General features: G+C 46.4%; 1 protein-coding gene across 1 annotated transcript; it reads left to right on the top strand.

The window, feature by feature from the left end:
- The first annotated feature begins 610 nt into the window (after window positions 1-610).
- Window positions 611-25,418, top strand: LOC138267302 (olfactory receptor 2A7-like). Its single transcript, XM_069216159.1, has 4 exons — window positions 611-981; window positions 16,246-16,337; window positions 17,192-17,211; window positions 24,471-25,418. The coding sequence occupies exons 1-4, from the start codon at window positions 611-613 to the stop codon at window positions 25,416-25,418; spliced, it is 1,431 nt and encodes a 476-aa protein (XP_069072260.1).
- Window positions 25,419-26,334: the final 916 nt, after the last annotated feature.

Here is a 26,334-nt window from a genome sequence, read left to right as displayed (position 1 = left end):
CTCGTCTACAGGCCCCCGGCCTCCGACAGCAGTTCAGCGACTCCATCACTGACGTCAACAGCATGCACGCTCTCGCATCCACTGACTACATACTCATTGGGGACTTAAACTTCCACCTATAGAACACCAACGACTACAACACCACCACCTTGCTCGACAATCTCTCCAACCTCGGCCTCAAACAGCTCGTCACGACACCGACCCACTCCACCGGACACACACTCGACCCTGTTTTCTCCACCAGCAAACACGTCTCCTTCAGCCACACCACCGAACTCCACTGGACAGATCACCACTGCATCCACTTCTCCTTCAAGAAAACCACAACACACCATCACCCACAACAGATTCCCCACCGCAGATGGAACAAAGTCACTGAAGACCAACTAATCACTACCCTCTCCCAGAACCCACCCATCAACACCACCAACATTGACACAGCTGCCCGCAACTTCAGGCAATGGATCGACACTAGTGCCAACACTCTTGCCCGATCAAAAATCCCTCCAACAGATGCACCAACAGAAAGGCCTTCTGGTTTACATCCAACCTCCATGAATCTAAGCAGATATGCCAAAGACCCGAAAAGAAGTTGCACCATATTCAGACAATGGAGAACAACACAGCCTTCAAAAACGCCATCTGCAGACACTACCAACTCATCCGCACCGCCAAGAGAACTGCCTTCAAAGAACATATCAACAACAACACACACAGCCACAAGGGGCTCTTTAACATCGTGAAGGAACTCTCCAACTCCTGCTCCAATGCCGACGACATCCTACCATCACAAGACCTCTGGGTACTCCCTAGCCTCCTACTTCCACCGCAAGATCGCAGACATCCACAACAGCTCAGCACTCAGTCTCCACACCCGGCAACCACCAACACCACAGACTCCCCACCGACCAGCCTCCTGCTCTCCTGGTCCCCCGTCAATGACAACAACACCATCGAAATCATGAGCACCATCCACTCCGGGTCACCATCCGCCCCCTGCCCTCACCACATCCTCAAAAAAGCAAGCTCCGTCATCGCACCCCAACTCCGGAAGATCATCAACAGCTCCTTTGAGTCTGCCACATTCCCGGAGAGCTGGAAACACACCGAGATCAACGCGCTCCTTAAAAAACCCAAGGCGGACCCAAAGGACCTCAAGAACTCCCGGCCCATCTCCCTGCTCCTCTTCCCGGCAAATGTCATCGAGAAGGCTTTCAACAGACAACTGACCCGCTTGCTGAGGAGAACAGCACTCTGGACCCTTCCCAATCCAGATTCCACAGCAACCACTGCACCGAAACTGCCTTCATCGCCGCCACTGTCGACCTCAGAAGCATACTGGACAATGGCAAAACCATGGCCCTCATCCTCCTGGACCTCTCAGCCGCATTCAACACCGTCTACCACCACACCCTACGCACACGCCTCAGCAATGCAAGGATCTGCGACAGAGCCCTGGACTGGGTCCCCTCCTTTCTCACCGGCAGAACTCAGAGTCCACCTCCCTCCATTCCGCTCTGAAGCCACCAAAATCATCTGTGGCGTACCCCAGTGTTCGTCCCTCAGCCGGACCTTCTTCAACATCTACATAACTCTGCTCTCTAACATCGCCCAATCTCACAACCTCAACATCATTTTATACGTCGGCAACATCCAGCTGATCCTCTCCCTCACCAAGGACTCTACCAAGACCAACCTCCACAAAGGAATGAAGGCCATCGCCGAATGGATGAAGAACAGCTGCCTCAAACTCAATTCCGACAAGACTGAGGTCCTCATCTTCGGCTCCACCCCCTCCACATGGAATGACTCCTGATAGCCTGCCAGTCTCGGATCCGCTCCGACTCCCACTGACCACGCACGCAACCTAGGATTCATCCTGGTCTCCTCACTATCCATGACACAGCAAGTCAACGCCATCTCCTCCTCCTGCTTCAACACTCTCCAAATGCTCCAAAAGATCTACAAATGGATCCCCACGGAAACACAGTCACCCAAGCCCTCCTAAGTAGCAAACTGGACTACGGCAATACCCTCTAAGCAGGAACCATGGCCAAACTCCAGAAAAAGCTGCAACACATCCAGAACACCTCAGCACGCCTCATCCTGGACATCCTCCGCCACTGCCCCATCACAGGCCACCTGAGAGACCTGCCCTGGCCACGTCAACAAGAGAATCACCTTCAAACTCCTCACCCATGCTCACAAAGCACTGCACAACACCGGACCTCAACAGACCGCTATCCTTTTACACCCCGACCCGATAACTCTGCTCCGCTGACCTCGCAACCGTCCCATGCATTCGCAGAACTCCAAGATCATTCTCGTACCTCACCGCCAAGACGTGGTCACTCTTCCCACCCACCTGCATCATACCAAGGACCTCCTTACCTCTTCAGGAGACTTCTCAAGACTTGGCTGTTCGAGCAGTAACAGCGCACCCCCTCAACCCCTGCCCCCCAGCGCCCTAAGGATGAGTAGTGCACTTTACAAATTCCTTGATTGATTGATTGATTGAAAATCAAGGTTGGGGGATATGTCACCTGCGTCTCCTCACTCTAAATTCTGAGGGGTATAAATCCTCCTGTCCCAAACAGTTCCTGTACCTATGCAGCGGGAGTAGGACATAGGGGGTGATTCCAACCCCGGCGGGCGGCGGTCGCCGCCCGCCTGGCTGGAACCGCCATATGGCCGCTCCGCGGTCAAAAGACCGTGGAGGCCATTCTGACTTTCCCGTTGGGCCGGCGGGCGCCCCCCAAGGGAGCGCCCGCCCGGCCCAGCGGGAAAGGGCCTGCAACACGGAAACCGGCTCCGAATGGAGCCGGCGGTGTTGCAGGTGTGCGACGGGTGCAGTAGCACCCGTCGCGCTTTTCACTGTCTGCTATGCAGACAGTGAAAAGCAGGCTGGGGCCCTGTTAGGGGCCCCCTGCACTGCCCATGCCAGTGGCATGGGCAGTGCAGGGGCCCCCAGGGGCCCCAGGACACCCGTTCCTGCCAGCCTGTTCCTGGCGGTAAAAACCGCCAGAAACAGGCTGGCGGGAAGGGGGTCGGAATCCCCATGGCGGCGCTGCTTACAGCGCCGCCATGGAGGATTCGCCCAGCCGGGGCTAATCCGTCGGGAAGCCGCCGGACCCGGTTTTCCGACCGCGGCTGTCGGAATGGGCAGGGAAGCACCGCCAGCCTGTTGGCGGTGCTTCTGTCATTTTAGCCCTGGCGGTCGCGGACCGCCAGGGTTAGAATGACCCCCATAATGTTTCTGTTTTACATGAGAGAGTCGGGGGTAATGCCACCACTGGTGGTACCTACTGCAGTTATTACGGGGTCTGTGGTATATCAATTGCGAATGGCAGCCTGCCAGAAATCTGGCTATGTATGTATTGATGTAAAGTGAGTACTGTATGCAGTTTTGGGCTAGGAGGCGGGTTTATAGGCACAAATTCTGTATTTCAATCTCATTTACTGTGTTTGATTTTACCTTGGATTCTTAATACAGAGATCCATGTTTGTTTAACCGAAATATAATTGTGTATACCATGATAAAACAAGTAAAACAATATCCAGTCTAAACTGAGTTCCTGAGGCCCTCTCGGTGTGTGCATCAGAGCGAGATTAAGAGTGCACCTGGGGAAAAGGGAAAATTGGCTGTGAGCATTCATTAAAAACCTACCCAGACATGCAGGAATCTCTGGTCTCAAGGGGCATTAAAGAACCTTTATAGTGCCCTCTGCTCACCATGTGTGTGCTAACAGCAGAGGTGAAGCCCTACTCTGAAGTAAGTGAGAGCTTTCCGAGAATGCCTCAGTCTGTGCTATATCTTGGGCCCCTATTCTTCTTTCCCTTGATTTTGTAATATCTCTTTTTTACTTGTGACATTTCATCTATGTTATGCATTCACCCTCCACATAGGTGTAGGTTACCACAATATTTTGATCGCTTAAACACTAGGAATGTTTCCTAAAACTCTTTTGTAAGAAGTCAAAGATATGGTACTCTAGGTTTCTAATGATGTTTGCAGTAACGGTGAGGGTACAAGTTATAGTATGTTAGTAAATTAGTATATAGTAAATACTAAATTTTTGTAAATTGTTAATATTTGTTTTCATAAAATAGCACATTGCACTTTACATGAAACCTATTTTATTTAAACTAATAACGACTCAGGGTCTGATTTAAAGAATGACAAGTAGGCCACCATCTGTCAGGGTGGCAGAGGTCATTACCTCCATCACCCTGGCTGGACATCCAACAACCATAATTTGAGATCACCACCAGCCTGTTGTGATCTCACTCAGTGGCTTCATAGGAGCCACCACCACAGCAACTTATATGAAGGCACTGAACGTTTGGTGAGCGCCTTTGATGTTTCATGCTGCTGGTCAACAAACGTTTTTTTTCAAAAACAAGGGAATTTGTTTTAGAAAAACAAAATACTAACAACCCAACACCTTGGGAGGTTATTCCTGGCAAAGGCAAACAGAAAATGAAAAACAAATCAGAATGCCCACTCTCAATAGAGTGGGTGGTCTGATGTTCTCACATCAATGGCTCCAGCGTCATCAGACTGTTGAATTCATTGATTTGGATGGCTAAGCAAGGGGACACTGCTGCCTGAAACTTGATATGCCTCGCAATTCACTAAAGGTAGAGCTGACTCATTTTGGCAGACAGGGTACGCTGGCACAGACGTGGTGGTGTAGCCTATCCATCAAATTCATAATCAGGCTCTCAGTTCTCCAGTTGCAACTGTGAATGGTCACGATAAGTGATGTAAAGTTACATAGGCATGATATTTTAACATCATTCCCAAATACAATCAATCAAAAATGTTTTTGGTGACGTATTTCCAGACATCAATGTCAATATCCACCTCAAACTAAATGTATGTACTCATTTAAAAAAAAAAATAATTGCTCCACAGAAAACATTCTTGCCTACTTAGTTACCTACTGCCCGTTATGTCGACTGGTGTGTAGGGCAGCATCGAAGGACCTCCCCCTTTGTTTGTCTTTGGTAAGTTTCTGTACGGTACACCAGCTGTGTTTCAGGGTCTTCAGTTCTGTTTGCACAGTTCACCTAAAGGTGTTCTGTGGCTTGCCTCTCTTCCATTTGCCTTCTAGGGTGAGGTGGAAGGCTGTTCTTGTGATAGATTCTTGTCCTCTTCTGATGGTGTGTTTGATCCATCTCCACCTTTTGTCTCATATTGATTGTGTCTGTGCTCTCTTGGTTTGCATCTGGGGAGAAGTTCCTGGATGGAGATGGTTCACTGCCAGAAAAAGCACAAGATTTTCCTCAGGTCACTGGCGTGGGAAGCTGACAGTCTGTATTTTGTAGATGTTACTTTTAATCATCCGCCAACATTCTGATCCATACAAGAGCGTTGACAGAGCCCAGCTCTAGTAAAGCCCCAGCTTGGTTTTGAGGCTGAACTACGATGACCCCCACACATTGTCCAGAATCATGAAAAATTCCCGGTCTTGTCTACTCTATAGTTTTATGAGCATATAATCTATGAGACATAATTTGTTCTATTATTACATATTTTTTCTAAGTTCTTAAAAAGATTAAATAGGATTTTTTAAGAGCGACATCAAATGAACGGTTGGAGGCTGGGGTGACGGGAAAGGGGTGTTTTTCTGACGTGCACAGTGGGTTCAGACAAGGCATTGGGACTGTGGGACAATGCCTCGATCTCCACTTGATTATATCTAAATACGCAGTGGCAAAGAGCGGTACCATACATTTAGGTTTTATGGACTTATCCTCAGCATTTGACTGGGTGGCTAGAAATCTTTGGGTAAAAATGCTCAGTATGGGCATGGAACCTGTAATCCTACACTTCTTAACCAAGATGCACAGGGGTGTGACAGGGCATGTAAGATATGGGATAAATGGAGAACTTACCGATCCAAACTTTATGAAATGTGGCGTGAGGCAAGGCTGTGTACTGGCCCCTTTATTGTTCTGCCTATATATAAATGACCTTGAGGAACATCTGAAATCAGGGGAGGCAGATACACAGAGGGTTGGGACCAGAAGATTTACTGTACGCAAATGACTGTGATTTAATATCTAAAACGGGTGTCGGCCTACAAATATTGCTGCATAGATTTAATTTATTTATGAATAATTTAGGTTTAAAAACCAAATACTGCCAAATTGCATGTAATGGTAGTTTGGAAGCTCGATTCTATTTAAAAATACACCTTATTAATGGAGATAAACTCCTACAAGTTCCAACTTTCTCCTACCACTGGACACTTTTCGACCAGCAAGGCACATGGTCACACCTGATTAAGATTAGAAAGTCAAGATTTGATCCACTTACTGTGGCCATTTTTAGATTTACCAAGAAGTAGGGGTCAAAGCCTTCAGATGCCGTGGTTAATGCCTACACAGTACACAGTGCCTCCATGGTTGTATATGTAGCCAGTGTATGGGTTACTGTGATGTGTCTAACCTTCAGGTCTCTTAACATTCAGTCCTGAGAATATGTTTGTCAGTCCCAGTCAGTCTCCCTGCAAGCCTGTGTCATAAGGAGTTAGGCCTGGTGCCCTTAGAGGATTGAATTACACTCACACTGCTAATGCTGTGGAGTGCAATTTGGCCCAAAAAGGCAACTTTTCTAAATCGAACCATAACAAATGATTGCATGATTGCACGCACAGAGCATGACCTGGATGAGATATATAAAGCAGCTGCTTGCCTTGCTCTGGAGAGATGACCACTAACAGAATCTTCTGCTAATGGCCACTACCTCCAAAGGGCAACTAAAACAAGATTTCCTAATTGCATGCAAACAACAACGCCAACAGACAGAAATGGGTAAGAAGAGGGTAAGGCAATACCCCCCTACTTGTCACCACCGAACATCTGGACCCGTACCTCACCTTCCAATCTCCCACACACAGAGATTCTGTCTAACTAGGTTTAGGTTTAGCTTAGCCCTCCTTTTGGTCTCATACCCGCGCAATGCATACAGCGATGCTGGATTAGACCTCTGCGCTCGCGGCTCGTCCTCTAACCAGAACTATCACATTTCTCCTTCTGTAAACTATATATTGTGCCCAGGAAAGCGTTTTCAACTCTGTTACTTGAACTGTTGGACAGTAAAAGGTGCAGACCTGCTCAGTTTTATTTACAGCTTCTACAGACAGAACACATTGGTGTGATGGTTCTCAAATGTGTCTCTGCTGCTGTTCGTCTGAGAAATCTAGTCAGGAAATAAGTAAACAGCCCCCATGTAATATGCATCGAGATTGCATATTTCCCGAAACTGGGATTATGTTAGATGCACAGGGCACTTTATGATTCCTTGCTCACACAAACATAGTATGTGGTGAGAATGTAATTGATAAGATTATGCCCTTAGAAGATTATGCCCTAGGATCATATAGGCACTTTGAGAAATCTGTGTTTACATATGCACAAGGCATTTTACAATGAGAGGTATAGGCTCTTAGGCTGGACTCGCAATCTTACACTTTTGAATTGAATGCTTGGTCTGTGTTAGTTTATGGTTCCTGTTTCATATTATAGCCTTTTAGCCAACCTTAGCGTGCTATACCGGGCATTAAAGGCCTGCTCGAGCAAGCCGAAGGAAGGGCCTTTAACAAGGGAGCGGGACATTAACGCTGGTATAGCCCAGCTACGAGGGCTATAAGGCTATTAGAACATTCTGCTACTAGGGGCAGAATGTTCTAGTAAATAAAACAAAGGCTTTGTGGGGCCTTTGTTCACAGCAACACCTGTGAACCCGACAACATTTGCATGTTGGCGCTCCGGGCTTCTAGCGGTCATTAGAAGTCCGCGGGCTTCAATGTCTCCAATGAAACTCCCAGCATTCCAATGTTCTAATCATCCTTACAAAAGCAATGTTTACACTTGATTTTTTTGGACATCGCAGTATCGTGCTTTGTTTGGGTAACGATAACCGTTAACCTTTTTATACAGATATTTTTAATACTGCTTTTTATCTAATTTTAATGTATTTATCTTTTATGGCTTCTCTTCTGAAAGCAAATAAAGATTGTTTGACTTTTCATCATATAAATGTGTTTCAAATTCTTGATGCATAAGAAAGTCCGACTATACTTTTTCAGAAGATCTGAAATGAAAATTACAAATGTAAGTTGAAAAAGAATCACTCACCTCCTCCCTCTACATGACCAGCTTCTACTCTACCTTGGATGACTTTATTGCAGGATTTGTTTTTACTTCTCACATCCTCTCCCTGAGGTGTTATCTCATCCATGGGGTCATGCATGAATTACGATGGAAGCTCTCATGCACATCATCTAAGGTCCTGAAAAAACGTTTTAAGTGCTCCACATAGTGTTTGAATGTGAAGATACCACACTTACCTTATAAGTAATAGCATTCTAAATGTGGCTGCATGTCTTTGCACTTGTTTTGGATACAAGTGGCCCATCAGCAATCCTTGTTCCTTCACACCCTCCTCAGCTAAACCTTGCAGCCCATCTTCACCAGAGCCAGTCATGTCCAGGGACTGCTTCTCTGGGGTCGCAACTGAAGGTCAAACAAGCAGGATTACCAACTAGGCTTCAGACCCTGCTGCTGTACTGGGACAGCCACATCCCTAGTAGTCAACGACCCCGCTCTTTCTTTCCACAAGAAACAGCCCTGCATCAACACCCGTGGCCATATAGACCCGATCAACACCCTGAAAACACCCAGAAAAAACTCAACGGGTTGCCAGGCACTATTTTGAATTATTCACATCATACTTCACCAATCCAAGCCAGCTAGCTCCTGTTTTTATAATATCATGGACCATAAACGTCTGGTATGGAGCACCCAAAGGGTTGGGATCCCCTAAATTGAACGTGCTAGGGCAGGAGATAAACCTCGGACATGTCAAGGAGCAGCGGCATGGAGTAAACTTCCGCCGGAGCTGGGAGCTTTAAGTACCGCTGCAACGTTAAAAAAAAGATTAGGACCTGGCTATTTGTGCAAGACTAGTATCCTCTAGGCTCAGCGTCAGACCAGCTGTGCGTGATACAACTCGCTCCATCATCATCATCATTACAGAGCAAGGGAAGTGCCTTTCCCCAAACACAAGAGGAGTGCATTGCATGTTTTGGCTAGCTCACTGTCACCTTCATGTGCTCCTCAGTGTGTACTGACAATGCATTAGAAGATTCAATTCATATCTCACAGAATGTTGGTGCTCACATAAGTAGCATCTCTACATTGTCCTCACAACACACCGCCTTGTCATTTTTGGCATAATCACCGGTGGTGTCACCACACCTTAGACATGCAAACTGGAAATGGTGTGTTTCAAACTTCCATAAACATTCCATGAACTAATGTAAAATTATTGTTTCACAGTGAAATGTGATTTACAGATATGTTCATAACTGTTTTAGGCAAGTTCACACCTTCTATAAAAGTTTTGAGGATACTGGACGGAGACTAGCTCAAGCAAAAAAAGATTTTCAGGGATGCATTTTTTGCCTTAGCCAGCCTCCTGCAGCTCTCTCACAACTGTTGACGTAGAACCAATGTGTCCCTCGGGCTTCACAATACTTTACTGCCCAACCCCAATGTGTCGAGGTAGAATGGCAGTAATTAGTAATGCCAAAGGCTTCATTAGGAACCTTGGACCCCGGACATGCCACAGGCAGAGACTCTGGGATTTGCTGTTTCACCCTCTTTCTCGGTGTTGATGAGTAAGGTTGTCTGTTTTCGCTGAGCCTTTTATTGACTCATTTTACATGTTGCATGTCAACTTTATAGTAGTTTCTGATCTTAACATTTGGGTGGATCCTCAGAAAGTCCCTCACCAATAATGTATTAGTGGCATGGCCGCTCTGGAGTTCCATTAGAAACTTCAGAGTCCTACCCGCTCTAAAGGCCAAGTGTTGGACTTCACTTTTGGGTGACTAGAATCGGTGCACTGTTTGAAAATCTTGCCTTAGGTGCGGTTGGATCATTACTTAGTTGTACTCATTAGTTCTCCTCTCCTGAGGTATTCCTCTGGTCTGAATTATTGATCACGGATTTTGCCCTTAGATTGAGGGCCTCAGTATTTGGGTCATGTGTTTTCAGAAGCAGATGGTTATGAGAGATACACCCAGCATTACATGGAGGCCTACCCCTCAAGGAATCTAATACTAAGCAGGCTACACTGTCCCGTGGTGGACCCCCCTGCTAGGGAAGGCAAAGCAGGGGGCAACAACTAGAGAGAATGTGGTGAAGGGGGCATCCTGTCTCTGCCTGGCATTAAAGTAAGCCTTCAATGAATATGAAAAGCTTACTGCCTCGGCAGAGGCCACATTTTATATCAACAAAATATTGGGAGCTGACAATTCCACTAAAGAGGTTTTTCAAATAATATGGTCCTTTGCTTCTCCAAACAGTGGTGCTGGGTTAATTGAGATGTCACAGGACTTGGAACTAACCACTTTTTTTAGGATAAAATATCCGCTATATGCATCTCCCTGGCATCTTCCATAGAGGACATACCCTTTTCTGGGCCCTCTCTAACAGCCCTGTCTGCCCTGCCTCTTGAGGTGTCCTGTGCAGGGCTCCAGGCTACTGAGGTGTTTACTGAGGCCAACATACGGACCAGTGCTCCATGTTTGGGTCATTAGAGCCCCCTCCATTGCAAGCTCTTGTCTCTCTGGAGCCCCCTTGCATATGATTCTCCTGGACCATTGGAAAGCAGCCCTGGCGGATCTTTCACCTCCTTTATTTTAGGTCTGCAAGAGTTCTATAAATAGTGCCAGTGTAGCGACAGGTGGAAAAAAAACCCTGATCATCCCTTTATGGAACAAAATCATGTGTGGACCCTCCCACCTAAATATTTGATTGATATCTCTGCTGACCCGTGCGGTCAAGATTTTACAGAAGCATGTATACCAACTGATGCACATATTCTTAACTCAGATCCTAGATTCCATTCAGTCTGCATTCGACCACTGGACAGTTTGGAGACTGCTATGTTGTCTTAGGTTAACTCCAGATTGCTGCCCGATGGGACAAAGTGGGTGGCACTTGTGCAGCTGGACCTGTCCGCAGCCCTTAAAACGTATGATTCCACTACCCAGACTGCGGGAGATTGGTCTCAGCAGGAAGACTCTCCTGTGCTGCATGTCCTGCTTGGAGGACAGATTCCATGCTGCTTATCTGCTCCCATCTGTCTGAGAGTATAAGTCACTGAATCTAGGCATTCTTTATGGGTCAGCCATAAGCCCAACTCTTTTTAATATCTATGTTCATCCTCTGGCACAACTAGCAGAATAATTTGGTCTCCAGTCCATGTACTATGCAGATGACACCCAATTCATTATTGCCATGGCCCAGTTTGGGACTCAGCCCTCTGAACTTTACCTCAGCTTCACCTCAATGTATGTCTGCTGTAGCACCTGGGTTACAACTTAACTTACAAAACAGAAGTGCTTTGGATAAATCACTCACACAAACAGCCCTATCCCACTTGACTGTTGGCCTCCATCTTGAGCCATCCATTCAGACCATCTTAAGCTGGAGCTTTCATCAGAAAAGCAGGTCAGTCACCCTGCCTCCACTGTTTTCTTCATCCTAAGGGTACTAAGGAAACGTCTGCCATTCAGAATTCTGTCCATCATGTGGTGGTCTAGGCGCCCATAATGAGTTGCCTGGAATTATTGAGACTCTCTTTATTTAGGCTATACTTAGAGCTCTTATAAAGAGGCTGCAAAGGTTCAAAATGCTGCAGACCTACTGGCTCCTCGACTTCTGAGTTTTTCATTCACCTCCACTGCACAGAACTCTCTTCACTGGCTTCCGGAGAGAAGAAATGTCTTCATATTTATCCATATTGTCTGAGGAAGAAATTTACCAACTATGCACCAGCCACTCTCCCCACTGTAAGGAGGTTCTTTTACTTACCATCCTGCGGGGCAGGTGGTCTAGTTCCTGGGGACAATAATTTTTGGTACTGGCCTTGAATTTTCTTTTATCCTTCCCTCTGTAATTTATTCACCGGCTCTGGTAGCACCAAAACCTCTGAATAGGTATTTTAGCGCTTTATAAATATTATAAGAACCAGAATTGCCACCTGGGCATTTGTCAGTGGCCTAGAATGTATTTTTAAATCCAGGTTTGTATTTTTCCTTCTGAAACATAAAACTAAACCATTATGAGGTTTCTATGATCCGTTAGTCGGGTATGTCTAAAGGTCCAGGGCCCAGTAACACAGTGCGACTTCATTCTGTGTAACTTCAACTAACAAAAACACTTGTCACTGATGTTCATCAAGAATGTTGGACATGTCTCTGCTGAGGGAATTTTTCTGAAACTTTTTGTTTTTTTTCTCCCAGACTTTCCTGACTCTCTGTGCACTCTGGACACTTCCCTACCGTATGACATTGTTTAAGTGGGCACACTCATCCTTTCCATGATAGAAAGGGGCAGGTAGGGACATGGTTGAGGTGCTCTACCCAGGAGGGCCATGTTAAACAGCCATACCACGTATCCGGGCAGGTACAGCCCTGGTTGCAAGGGTGATGTGCACTGGGTGTACCACTCCCTAGATGACCTCGTTAACCATGTCCTAGTCCAATGGAATATGCCTTGGGGACACATGCACAGCTACACTCAGGGTGGTATTCCCTTTGCGGGGGCCAACCCTGTGCAGCCTTGCGCCTTCCCTGGAGAGCCCCGATGGCAGGGCTGGTGGTAGGCATAGGGAGGGCAGGTATAAAAAGGTGTACCCAGTCCGGGCAGGGGAGCACCCCCACATGGATGTCCTCTACCTAAAGAGGGGGGCTCAGCTGCATCCATAAGGGTGGGTTGGTCCTTCACTAGTGGCCGTGGGCCATGGGTACTGTCCCCTTGTATGGGAAGGGTGAAAGTGTGGGCACAAACCTGTCCCTGGAGGGGAATTGGTGCTCATCAATGTGTGTAGGCGCCCCATGGCAGGGTCCAGGGTGTGCACAGAGGCCATGGAGCCCTCAGAGGTACTGAGCCTGGTATACAAAGCCAGTGGGTGCAGACTTACACAATGGGGGATTGCATGTATGTTGCGCCTGGCACAGCTTGCCAATAGGGTCACCTTTGTCGAGGGGGGCTGGATCATAAAGGGTCCCAGGCCCAGGGGGCCTCTCCATGCCCATGTGCATGCAGGAGTGTACATATATGGTGAACATGGCATAGCTGGCCTGTAGATGCCTTCTTGCACCAGGGCGTCATATGCTTGAATGAGACTGGCACAACTTGCCAGTGAGTGTATACTTGCACATGGGTGTTGCCATGTGTAGGCCGAGACAGGTAGCAACTTGCACCCAGGTGGTTTTCCTATGTAGGTGCTGGGGCTGGCATTACGTGCAAGGGTGTGCACATTTGCACACAGTTATTCTAATGTAGGAACTTGGACTGATAGGCAGGCCAGTGTTGGCGCACGAGCACCTTTGCAGTGGCTTTAATGAAAGTGTCTGAGATACCCTGACAGGCATGGGAGTGTGCCCGGGCATATGTGCCCCAGGGAGTGCCGAAATCCCATGTGTGTTCGGACTACATACATATGAGAGCTGCGCTGCCCATAAGGTAACATGGGAGAATCAGTCTTACTACATCATGCTGCAATAGTGGATTGCAGGGGAGCAGCCTCATAAAGTTTAGTATTATTGGATTCAGCATGACAAACCCCTTGTGATGGTAAAGGTGGTTTTGTCATTGACCGCTATAAAACTTGGGCATCCGCTATAAAATTTGGGCATCCAGAACGACAGATCCCTGCCAATTGGGGAGGAGAGTTTTTTTTACACTTGGCCTCTCAGAGTCAGCTAAAGATAAAGATCTGCATTCCAGAGCCTCAGGGCAGACAGGGAGGAAATTTAGGAGAGACATTTGTGGTCCTAAGGAGAAGCCTTTGAACCACTCCCAACTTCAAAGGAACCATCTGGTATGATTAGGGGTACTCAATATCTGCAAGGGAGAGTAGCCTTTACGGTGACATGAGACGGGTGTTGCTGGACTATGTGAGCACACTGCCAGAGGAATATGTTGTGCCCAGGAGGATAACTGTCCGAGGAGGGGATCCACACTCCCCTTCATGCTTAGAGACTGGCCTGAGGCTGATTGCCTGCTGCTGTGTAGCATCCTGATGGGTAACGTTCCAAGGGCATGTTGGCTTGCCCCCTGTTCTCAGAGGAGTTCTCAGGGACATCAAAGACATCCTAAAAGGGACTTACATCGACAACCAGTAATATTTAGAGAGTGGTGCCCTCTGCTGCGTCTTTATCGTATGCTGGAGTTCACCTGGCAGCAGCGGCCTTAGCATGGCCTAAGTGTTGTCTCTGGAGACCAGAATTGCCTGGTGCAGAGCTTGCCAAGTACTGCCCGCACTTCAGGTGAGTGGCCCTTCATCTTGGGGACTGCTGCACCCTGAATCGTCTTGTTGGTGGGAGCAGGATCACTCAGTCTGGGACTCTGCAGTGCCCGCTATTGTCGAGTGTGTCACATTTTGATCATGTCTGCTTTGGCTGCATACTCATTGTGTGTGTGGTTCCCTATTCATTGGTTGCAAACCTTGGAGGTGGGGGTGCAATCTGAGTTTGGCTTCTTATGCCACGGCTGAACTTGCACAGAAGTGGGTGACCAGGGAGTCTGGTGCGACTACAAGTCATCATGTACTAGACAGAGTGCCTCATTGTAGAGATGTATGGAAACCAAATTCCAAATGTGAGCGAATAGTCTAGTGACTCAAGTCATTGTGTGCTAGACGTTATGCCTTCCAGAGGGTTGCGGGAGAGTCCGGGATTGTCTGGTGCTGTTCAAGTCATCACGCACCGGACCAGTGCCTCGTTCTGAGGAGGTCCCACATTTGGAATTGGCTTGTGAATAAACGTACAGTCAGGGAGACTCAGATCATCGATCCCCTGACATTGTGCCTCCTTTTTGTGTGGGTATGGCACTAATCACTTTTATCATGGGATTGTGACCATCTGGAGCCACTTGAGTCTTCGTGCCCCATATGTAGCATCTCCTGGTACAGGAAGTGCAGGCCTAGTAACTTGTCGTGTGCAACTGGAAGTATCGAGGGCAAGTCAAGTCAACAAGCCCCGACGGTGCCTCCCCATTCCGCAGGTGCTGAAATTGGTAACTATTTGGTAACATTGAACTGTCTGGCTGGGACCCTCAGTGTTTAATGGCGGCCCCAGTGACCCACCACCAGACCACTGAGTGAACCTCCTGTGGGGAGACTGAATGCCTCCTCCTTATTTGTTTACTGGCTGTTATCTTTCCTTTCCCCCACCTTGACCCTGGAACCCTGTGACTTAGCCACAAACGGCCTAGTAACCCGGGAAAGGTCAAAGTAATCGTTAGTTCATGGAGGGGTGGGCTAGCCAAAGCTGGTTGGTGGGTGAAGGGCAGTTTGCGACACAGTGTGCTTGCAAACTCAGTGGCATCCACTATATTGATGTCAGGACACCGCATTAGGGTGCTGGGAATGAGTGCATACGAGTGAGTGCATGTACGTGCTGACTGATACCCATGACAGCGCACAGTGTTACAGAATGGATGTGCAGGAGTGAGTGCGGGTGAATGCGAAGGCAGTACCGTGGTGCTGCTGATCACACTACATGAAAGTATTGTAAACCTTTTATGTACTCTTTGCAGCTAATGTTGGGAACCAGAGTGCACTCTGAATTTATGTGTTACACTGATTGTGGGGAATTCTAGGGTGGGTCTCGTGCTGACAATGTTTGGTACCTTATGAGGGTGTGGGAGGGAACGTACTGTTTTCCTCAAGTGTACATACAATAATTAGTGGTTAACACTGTTGGGCCTCATATAGTGACTTCCATTGCTAACTGAGGTATGGGCCCAGGTTAACATTGTAACCAAACTGTGTTGACAATGTGTGTGTTGAATACAATCTTTTTATACATACACAGTGTGTGAGTCTCCTTTGTGCCATGTACCATGGTTGTGGTGGGGATGTGCTGAACCTTTGCTTTACACACTGCCTCTGTGATAAGACTGACTGCTCTGTGCCAACCCAAGGGTGAGCACAGGTTATACAGTGAGTGTAATCACCCACCCTAGACGGGAGTGGTGGGTTCTGCCTGGCAAGGGTCTTGCCTTAGCCAACCAGAATGTGCTGCCTCCAACGGAGAAGCAACATCATTCATGTGTAGGTTCCCCCAGTGCTCACATCAATGTCAGAAATGTCTGATGTAAAAGCTTGTTTTGTGCATTCTAACCTCCATATTTCTCTATTTTTCTTCCCATCAGATGCTTCTTCCGCGTCCACAAACATCCGACCTTGTGCACAGTGATCCAGACTTTACGACGCATCATTTTCTACGCCTGGCATTACCAGGCAGGTAAGTACGGGGTATGGGTTTCTACCTTTACCATGTATCCTTTACCACCCAGTACTTTACCAGGCAGGTAATTACAGGGAATGGATTTGTACCTTTATCATGCATCCTTCACCATCTCGTACTTCCCAGTACTTTACCAGGCAGGTAAGTACAGGATATAGGTTTCTACCTTTACCATGTATCCTTTATCGCCCAGTACTTTACCAGGCAGGTAAGTACAGGGAATGGATTTGTACCTTTATCATGCATCCTTCACCATCTCGTACTTTACTGCCCAGTCCTTTACCAGGCAGGTAAGTACAGGATATAGGTTTCTACCTTTGCCATGTATCCTTTACCGCCCAGTACTTTACCAGGCAGGTAAGTACAGGGAATGGATTTGTACCTTTATCATGCATCCTTCACCATCTCGTACTTCCCAGTACTTTACCAGGCAGGTAAGTACGGGGTATGGGTTTCTACCTTTACCATGTATCCTTTACCACTCAGTACTTTACCAGGCAGGTAAGTACAGGGAATGGATTTGTACCTTTATCATGCATCCTTCACCATCTCGTACTTCCCAGTACTTTACCAGGCAGGTAAGTACAGGGTACAGGTTTGTACCTTTATCATGCATCCTTCACCATCTCGTACTTCCCAGTACTTTACCAAGCAGGTAAGTACAGGATATAGGTTTCTACCTTTACCATGTATCCTTTACCACCCAGTACTTTACCAGGCAGGTAAGTACAGGGACTGGATTTGTACCTTTATCATGCATCCTTCACCATCTCGTACTTTACCGCCCAGTACTTTACCAGGCAGGTAAGTAAAGGGTATAGGTTTTTACCTTTGCCATGTATCCTTTACAGCCCAGTACTTTACCAGGCAAGTAAGTACAGGGAATGGATTTGTACCTTTATCATGCATCCTTCACCATCTCGTACTTCCCAGTACTTTACCAGGCAGGTAAGTATGGGGTATGGGTTTCTACCTTTACCATGTATCCTTTACCACCCAGTACTTTACCAGGCAGGTAAGTACAGGGAATGGATTTGTACCTTTATCATGCATCCTTCACCATCTCGTACTTCCCAGTACTTTACCAGGCAGGTAAGTACAGGGTATAGGTTTGTACCTTTATCATGCATCCTTCACCATCTCGTACTTCCCAGTACTTTACCATGCAGGTAAGTACAGGATATAGGTTTCTACCTTTACCATGTATCCTTTACCACCCAGTACTTTACCAGGCAGGTAAGTACAGGGACTGGATTTGTACCTTTATCATGCATCCTTCACCATCTCGTACTTTACCGCCCAGTACTTTACCAGGCAGGTAAGTAAAGGGTATAGGTTTTTACCTTTGCCATGTATCCTTTACAGCCCAGTACTTTACCAGGCAAGTAAGTACAGGGAATGGATTTGAACCTTTATCATGCATCCTTCACCATCTCGTACTTCCCAGTACTTTACCAGGCAGGTAAGTATGGGGTATGGGTTTCTACCTTTACCATGTATCCTTTACCACCCAGTACTTTACCAGGCAGGTAAGTACAGGGAATGGATTTGTACCTTTATCATGCATCCTTCACCATCTCGTACTTCACAGTACTTTACCAGGCAGGTAAGTACAGGGTATAGGTTTGTACCTTTATCATGCATCCTTCACCATCTCGTACTTCCCAGTACTTTACAAGGCAGGTAAGTGCAGGGAAGGGATTTGTACCTTTATCATGTATCCTTCACCATCTAGTACTTTACCGCCCAGGTATTTTCCAGGCAGGTAAGTACAGGGAATTGATTTGTACCTTTATCATGCATCCTTCACCATCTAGTACTTTACCGCCCAGTACATTACCAGGCAGCATGGGTGTCCGTAGTCTGCTGGGAGGTATTGGGGAGGGTGATTCACCCCACCCACCCCCTTTTTTAGGTACAGCCTGGTGTGTAGGCTCACAGTGCAGCCTACCTCTATGGCCGCCGTAGTGTGTTATGCTCCCTGCACTACTATGGCCGCGTCCATCGCCCACAACAGCCCAGGATGCCACTGACTATGCCCCTGCCCTTTTTGAAATTATCAAAAAGGGTTGGAGGATGGATGACGTTAAAATTATGCCCACACCCCCCAAAGAAATTTCTGCAAACACCCATGCCGGCAGGTAAGTACATGATGTGGGTTTCTATCTTTACCATGCACCCTTTACCATCCAGTACTTTACCAGGCAGGTAAGTACAGGGAATGGTTTCTCCTTTACCGCGCAGTACTTTATTACTCGTCTATGTGGCTGATTGCTTGTACACACTGCACTTTCACACATCCTCTACCACTTCTTGAACATGCACAGCTTACAAAGAACTATACATACATTTAAATACCACACTGTGTGTCGCAATTCAGGGCCCGCTTTAGCGCTGGTGGCACCCGAAGTGCCAATCTTGTTGACACCCACCCAATAACCTTCTACAAGGATTCCCTCACTACTGTCCTCCACGAGTGCCCCCATCTCTCCACACCACGCCTCCCACATGCAGTTAATTTGTTTTATGATGCCTACTCCACACACACAGACATATAAGACATATACAATGAATCATATGTCTATAAATACGCCTAAAGGAAATCTTCTATAAGACAATGAGGTTTACAAGGTGTTCGAATCACATGTTATTCTGCAGTCAGTATATTTAACAGGTGTTTGGTCTGGAGAAGCACAAACTCAGGATTTAAAACGTACTACAGTGGTTGGGGCTGGCTTTACTAATAAGAATGCATTTCTATCCAAATAAACCCTTTTTAGCAACATTAGGGTAGAAATTAAAGTGTTGGGAAAAACATAAAATTCTATGCCATTAGCACATAGCCCTTTGATGACAACTCATAGGACACTGTCCTATATTAGGATTGTAACTTATGAACTACAAGTAACAAAAGGATGTTTGAGATTAAAGAGGTAACCACACTTATAAAAGACAGTTCAGTGATCTGAAAGGCACATGATCTTTGCGGCAAGTATATTAACACTACTTTATGATTAATCAAACTGCCACCAGACAAAACGTAGATCTCTCTCCAGCAGGAACATCAATTACCAGAGTTATCGTAACATTTTCATTGTTGCCTGAAAACTGTTTGCCACATAAGCAACTCTGCAACAGGTGTTTTTAAACCCATGAATTATTTCTAAACACAGCAGCCCCCTAGCGAGGTGCGAGGTGCGACCGCAAACACTTTGGTACCAACGTCCAGTCAAGAGAGGGAATGTTTTTTAACTTTTTTTACTGGGAAAAAAAGATGGTGGGTGAGTAAAACTGAGATGCAGTGCGAAAGTGTTCAGGGGTCTATATATAGTACACAGGTTTTAAGAAATTATACAAAATAAAAAGAGACTAATGAAAATCCAAAGTTAATGTCCAAACCAGAAATCATATGTCCAAATGCAAAATCCTAAACCAATGTAAGTGTCTTGATTAGAGCAAGTCTAACTAAATTGAATTCACTCCACTAGCCTTGATATGATGCTTTCCTAAAAGACCTGGTTTGATTGCACTGGGACCAAAATTACTTCCTGCTTGTAAGAAAATGGCTCTTTTTACAAGATTACCCCCAAAGTTTGGAACTGATGCTGCTGTTTTTTTATATTTTGAATATGCACTGATGCAGCTAACCAGCCCTCAATGCCACTGTCAGACTCTTACAAATGTATGTTTGATTGTGTTATACTCAATTGGCCTACGTTACTTATAGGCCCTAGTATATGGTACTCAGGGCCTGTGCCTTACAGTGTCTCTCATGGTCTGCAACCATTATTGTGCCACCCTCAGTTTGACCTGGTAAAACATGTATCCGAACCTGGCACTGCAGACTGGCAGAGTGGGTTTAAACTGTTAAATCAGCTTTATCATTTAACCAATGACAAAGCCCAGACCTCTATCGAGACCTAGACCAGGGTCCTACACATCAGAAAGTAGGGCTTATGTTTTTATATGTCCTAACCTTAAAAAAAAAAAATTGCATTTTTTATGTCTAATATCCATTAGCCCCTTTGTCGAGTACAGGGTTGCACGCTGACAACTTAGCTGTTTTAACGTCTGAATAGGCCTACCAAAGTTGTTCATGGTATCAAAATAGTTGTTACATTAAACCCAACTTGAGGCCCGAATCCAATTTAATATAACTTTTGAGTAAAAGCAACTTTTATAAAGTTTCCACTCTGTTGCCTGTATTTTCCAGTGGTCTTAGCAGGTGCTGGCCATAAGATAGCCTACTACCCTCCTGGGGAGAATCGTGAACTTCTCTCAGGAGCATGAACAACAGAGGCCAGCCATTGGAAGAGGTGCGACCTCTCTTTGGTAGAAGCCACGAGTGTTGGCCCAAAGGGCAAGGTTCAAAGGGGAAGCCACCTTTGGGGGGCAGATGCTGTACACACACAAGAGGGGCTACCCATTTGTTTGGGTAGAGAGGTTGGTGTGAGGGACAGAGAGGGGAAAGCACAACACTAGGGTTGGCTACATAGTTCCTAACACAAAGAGCGGGGCTCTGCCATCTTGGAAATGGGCAGAACAGTGAACTCTGGGATTGCAAGATGCTGCACACAGCAGGAAGTCATCACCAGGTGGCAAGGTACCTAATAGGCAATTAGCTATTAACTGCTGCATCCCCACAAGGTACTTTTTGGGCATAAATATGGACCCATGGCACTCAGACCTCATATCAATTCTGGACTCGAGAGGTGACTGAAGAAGGACTACCCTGCTGTTACCTGGACCTAACAAGAGAGGCTGCACCGAAGGGTGAGCTGAAACCTGCTGATCCTTGGACGAGCAAAGCAGGGATTGTGGCTTGAAGAGAAGTCACTCTGAACCCCAGACAGAACAGCTGAGTCCAAGAGTCAGTTTGCTGACTTCCTGGGCCCAGCTACAGGACCTCAGAAAGCTGAAGAAGCTTGAATGGCTAGTCAGTAAACACCAACACTTGATCACCACTGACAGATGACGTGCAGCCTGGGAGACTGGGATACGATGTCCAAAAGTTAAATCCAAGTCTGCTGGACCTGAAAGAATCATCGGAGTGCAGCTTGGTATCCCAGAAAGAACAGAACCTCCACCAAATGGTTTTGCTGTGACCTGAACCCAGTAATCCAGTGGCAACTGGACTTTTGCTGGACCTCTCAGGGACTTCGACGCCTCATACCAAAGTCACCCCACTAAGACCATGGATGGAGGAGGAGCCCTGGGAAGCCCCAAATCAATTGCACAGGATCCTACAGCATCCTCAGCATCCTGTATCCCGTACAATAGGACTCCATTGATAGTATGGCTGTTCATCCAGAGAGCCTGAAAATGGACGTGAAACTGCTTTGGTGGAATTGTAAGTGTTCTTCCAATCCTTACTGGCCCACTTGACTTGCTCCCTGCCAGGGTTGGTCATCTAAAGTGGGCAGGAATACCCAAAAACAATTTTACAAAAGTGTTACAAAGTTTCCTATAATCGTGGTAGTTGTAAGCGTTTGCTTACATTTTGACTGAAAATTAGTGATTCATGTTTTATCTAGCCTTTTGGCTTGTGTTTTCTTTTCGTCTAATGGAGTCATAGCTGCAGATGTGCTCAGGGCCTCCAGACATAGTGAACTTGTCAGCCAGGTAGGCAGGGGTGCCAGCTGTGATGGCCTTGTAGATGACGCAGATGGTCTTGAACATGGCTCAGGCTCATCAATGGACTCAGTGAAGGTCGATCATGATGGATCATATTTCTTCAAGCCTTTGTTGAGGCACATCTCTGCATGTACGATCTTCTTAAGTGGAGCTTGTTGTACTTATAGAGAAGATGCATATGGAGGCTGAGGTGAGATGTGAAGGTGGAATGTTAGATATTTGGTTAAGTTTACACTCAGTGCACGAATGCATTATCCACCTTCATGTTATTCACTGTGGTGCTAATATGTTCCTAGTATGTGAGAACACCTAATGGCCGCTCGTCAGCAGGGGTGGCAGGGTGCATCCCTGCCCCTGGAGGAATAGCTCTTGTCAGTGCCCACACTGCTAACTGTTTCATTTAGCAGTGTTTATGAAAATTCAAACTTTCATGTTTCAGGAGCACTGGCAGGGTTCAGGCCAGCCCTCTCAGCCTCTCCAGGCTCTTGATCTTGGGGGGGGCTGGCGCTGGGGTGGATGAGGCACACTCCTTTCACAGACTGCTGTTTAAAAACACAGCAGTCGGTAGGTGGGTGTCTCAATTATGCATTACTGAAGGGCATAATTTAAGTATGAGCCCTTCACTCAGGCACAATTCATTTTATTTGGCAGACCTAGTGCACGTGCTTCGGACCACATAGTGTATCTGCTAAAGCGGGCTTGCCATGCCGCACATGAATGCATCCCTGTGCCCACAGCGAGGCCACACAGAGCGGCACCGGTGGGTACTGAAGCTCCACCCCAGCTTGAGTTAGGGCTGTGCTTCCGGTCTAACACAAACTGTCAGTGGTCATTATTTCTGGCGCTGCTGCTTTTTCTGGCTCCTCGTTTCCAACACAGGGATGATGTTGTGCTGGCTCCTCTGTCCAGCACCAGATCTGTTCTGTTTTCACCCGGGAGGAATCACCACCAGTGATTAGATGTTCTTCAAAAACACTGTTGCTGCTCTGTTTACATGAGATGGAGAGTGAGTGGGATATTTCTATAGGGCAAACCCAGTCGAAAGGCAGTGGTCATAAAGTCAACGAGAAGGAGAAGATAGAGCAGGGTTGAGGATGGGTAATTAATTGTGTCCATTACAGAGGTGAGTCTTCAAGTTGGTCCTAAATTGAGCAGCACTGGGTCAGTCGTGGTGGATATGGGGATGTTGTTGCAGATCCTGGGTGCATGGATGGAAAAGGCCTGCTGTTTTATTTTCACATTTCTTAGTCTGCAGTTTAATGGCGCCTTGGCAGTGGGTGTGCTGAGGGCCACCAGAGCTGGTGAGCTTGTCTGCAAGATAAGTGAGGGTGCTGGCCATAATAGCTTTGTAAATGATGCAGTTGATTTTAAAGATGGTGCGTGCTGGCAAGTGGAGCCTCCCACACAAAAGTTGCTCTAGGCTGTAGAAAGAAGGACATCTTGAATGTGCGAAGATATGTGGGTGAGCCATGCTTCTGTGATCATGAGTTTATACATTTTTTGGTAGGAGAATAGGTCTGTGAAATCTGGTGCATGGAGTACCTCATAGTAAGGGCTGAGAAGCATGAGCTTCAATGTGTGTTCTGTGGTGTGAGAGTGTGTGGTACTTAGGTGGGATGTGTACAAGGCTTGGCCTATGAGTTGTGAGTATCTACTTCTGGGTGTGATTGTAGGGATTGCCAGTATAGGTTGCTGGGTGAGGCACATAATTATTTCAGTGGAACTGCAGTTCTGGCCCTAAAACGCCCACAGGGTATACCCTGCTCTGTGAAATGTTTGCTGGGGATGACATGGGAGGCCATGATGAGTAGAATGAGGTAAGGAAAATATATTTTCCTGACGTTGACTGAAGTAAGGAAAATATATTTAGAACACGTGATCCATTTAGTAGGGAGGCCAATAAATCTGTGTTAAATATTCGTTACATTCAATAATAAATTAGACAACATTAGGAAAATAGAAGAAAGCCATACACTTGGTAAATGTGTAACATGTAATGCTTAAATAAAAGTGCTCAGTGCTCACACAGTGATAACTGTTCAAAGGTGCAAAATGTGCATAAAAACAATAGAACAAATCAAACAGGTAAGTAGTGAGAAACGTGCAGATGAGTGATGGGGAAATGAAGTTCTCTTGCTTGGCCTCGTCTTTTACAGGCAGTTTTGGTGGGAAACCAGTAATGTCACTTCCTGTGCAGATGGGAAATACGGCAATTTCACGTTCTTTGCAGTTGGATGATGCAAAAAGTGATGTCACTTCCTGTGCAGTTGAATGATGGGAAAAGTGAGTCAGTGAGTGAGAGTGTGTTTTGTGAGTGTTTTTCTATGCGTGAGGAAGAGTAAAAGAGAACCAGCAAGAGTATGAGTGAGTTACAGTGATCATGAGTGTGAGAAGGGAGGTGAGGGAATGTGAGATTGAGAGTGGGGGAGTGGGGCAGTTGGTTGTTGGCAAAGTACCTTTAACAGTACATAATTGTTTGTTGTATTTCCTCTGCAGTGTGATTGTAAAGCACCAATGGATGGGTCAAACCTGACTCTGGGAAGTGGATTCCTTCTCTTGGGCTTCTCAGATGCATCACCGCAGCTGCAGCTGCTTCTCTCTGTCATGTTTATCCTCACATATCTGATAACTCTCCTTGGAAACCTACTTATCTTTGTCATCCTCACCCTGGAAGCAGCCCTCCACATGCCCATGTACTTTTTCCTGAGACATCTGTCTCTGGTGGACATCTTCTACATCAGTACAACTGTCCCTAAAACACTGAGCGGGCTGCTAATCAAGGACCGACACATTTCCTTCAGTGGCTGTGTGACACAAATGTTCTTGTTTGCCATGTTTGGCATCACAGAGTGCATACTACTGACAGTCATGTCTCTTGATCGCTACGTAGCCATCTGCATCCCTCTTCGGTACACCACCATCATGAGAAGTTCAATATGCATCCAGCTTGCGTCAGGCTCCTGGATCATGGGGCTAGCCTGTTCCCTTACCTTGACCTCCGTGACCTTTAGCTTACCCTTCTGCAGGTCTCATGAAATACCTCACTTGTTTTGTGATCTTCCATCACTCATGAAGCTGGCTTGTGGGGACATATTTATTGCAGAAGTTGTTAATGCTGCAATGAGTGTCTTGGTCATGGTGGTGCCCTTAATGCTCATTGTTATCAGTTACACATTCATTATCTCAAAAATCTTGAAAATACGGTCCACTGAGGGCCGAAAGACTGCTGCTTCTACATGTGTTTCTCACATAGCCTCTGTTGTGTTGTTTTATGGTACCACTATTCTTACATATGGTCAACCCAAGCACTCCCTAGGCAGGGTATTTTCTGTTTGCTATGCTTGTTTAATCCCAATGTTGAACCCTATGATCTATAGCTTTAGAAATAAGGAGGTGAAGGGAGCCCTTAAAAAACAAAGGTTGGTGAACATGTTTTTGAGATGATATGAAGAACAGATTCAGTATTATTAGTGATGTGCTGTACTGTCATTGGTTCTGTCGTTCATTAAGAATTCATTTATTGATTCATTCATTGAATTGGTAGGTAATGTTTTCATACATCTTGTTAGAAATTGGATCTTTGATTGGCAGTCAGGTTACCCCCTGTCCAAGCAAGGACCCTGACTCTAGTCAGGGTAAAAGAGAATTACCCTCCGCTAACCCCTTCTTACCCCCTTGGTAGCTTGGCACGAGCAGTAGGCTTAACTTCAGAGTGCTAGGTGTAAAGAATTTGTACCAACACACACAGTAACTTAATGAAAACACTACAAAATGACACAACACAGGTTTAGTAAAATAGAAAATATTTACCTAAACAAAACAAGACCAAAACGACAAAAATCCACAATACACAAGTCAAGTTATCACTAAGAATTCAAAAAGAGTCTTCATGTAATTTTAAACACAACGCTAACGCTGTTACCGTGAAAATGTACCTTGGGTGCGTCAAAACTAACTCCACACAGGCAAGTGTGCGTCAAAAAGGGCTTGCGATGCGTCGATTTCACTCACGAGCGAGACCTTGCGTCATTTCTCCTTCAGTCGGGTGGCATGCGTTGTTTCTTCTCTCCGCAGGAGAGGGATGCTTCAATCCAGTCAGCACTCTCGGGTCCGGGCAGGCCTTGCATTGTTTTTACACGCCCAGCAATGTTTGCCTAAGAAATTCAGCAGCACGATGGTCTGAAAACCAGGCAGTGCAGGTTGCGATCTCAACAGCCTCCATCGGCGATGCAGCGCGTCGTTTCTCCAGCCGCGGGCGTCGATCTTCCGGCTGCGTTGCAGGCGAGCGTCAATTTTTTCACCCACAGATCGGAGTCGCGTTGATCTTTTCCCCGCACAGCGGTTTGTGTGTGGATTTCTC

Source organism: Pleurodeles waltl, chromosome 12 (assembly GCF_031143425.1).
Source record: "Pleurodeles waltl isolate 20211129_DDA chromosome 12, aPleWal1.hap1.20221129, whole genome shotgun sequence".
In the NCBI taxonomy this organism is placed as follows: domain Eukaryota; kingdom Metazoa; phylum Chordata; class Amphibia; order Caudata; family Salamandridae; genus Pleurodeles; species Pleurodeles waltl.
Note: the sequence above shows the minus strand (reverse complement) of the source record. Positions and strands in the feature narration are given on the sequence as shown.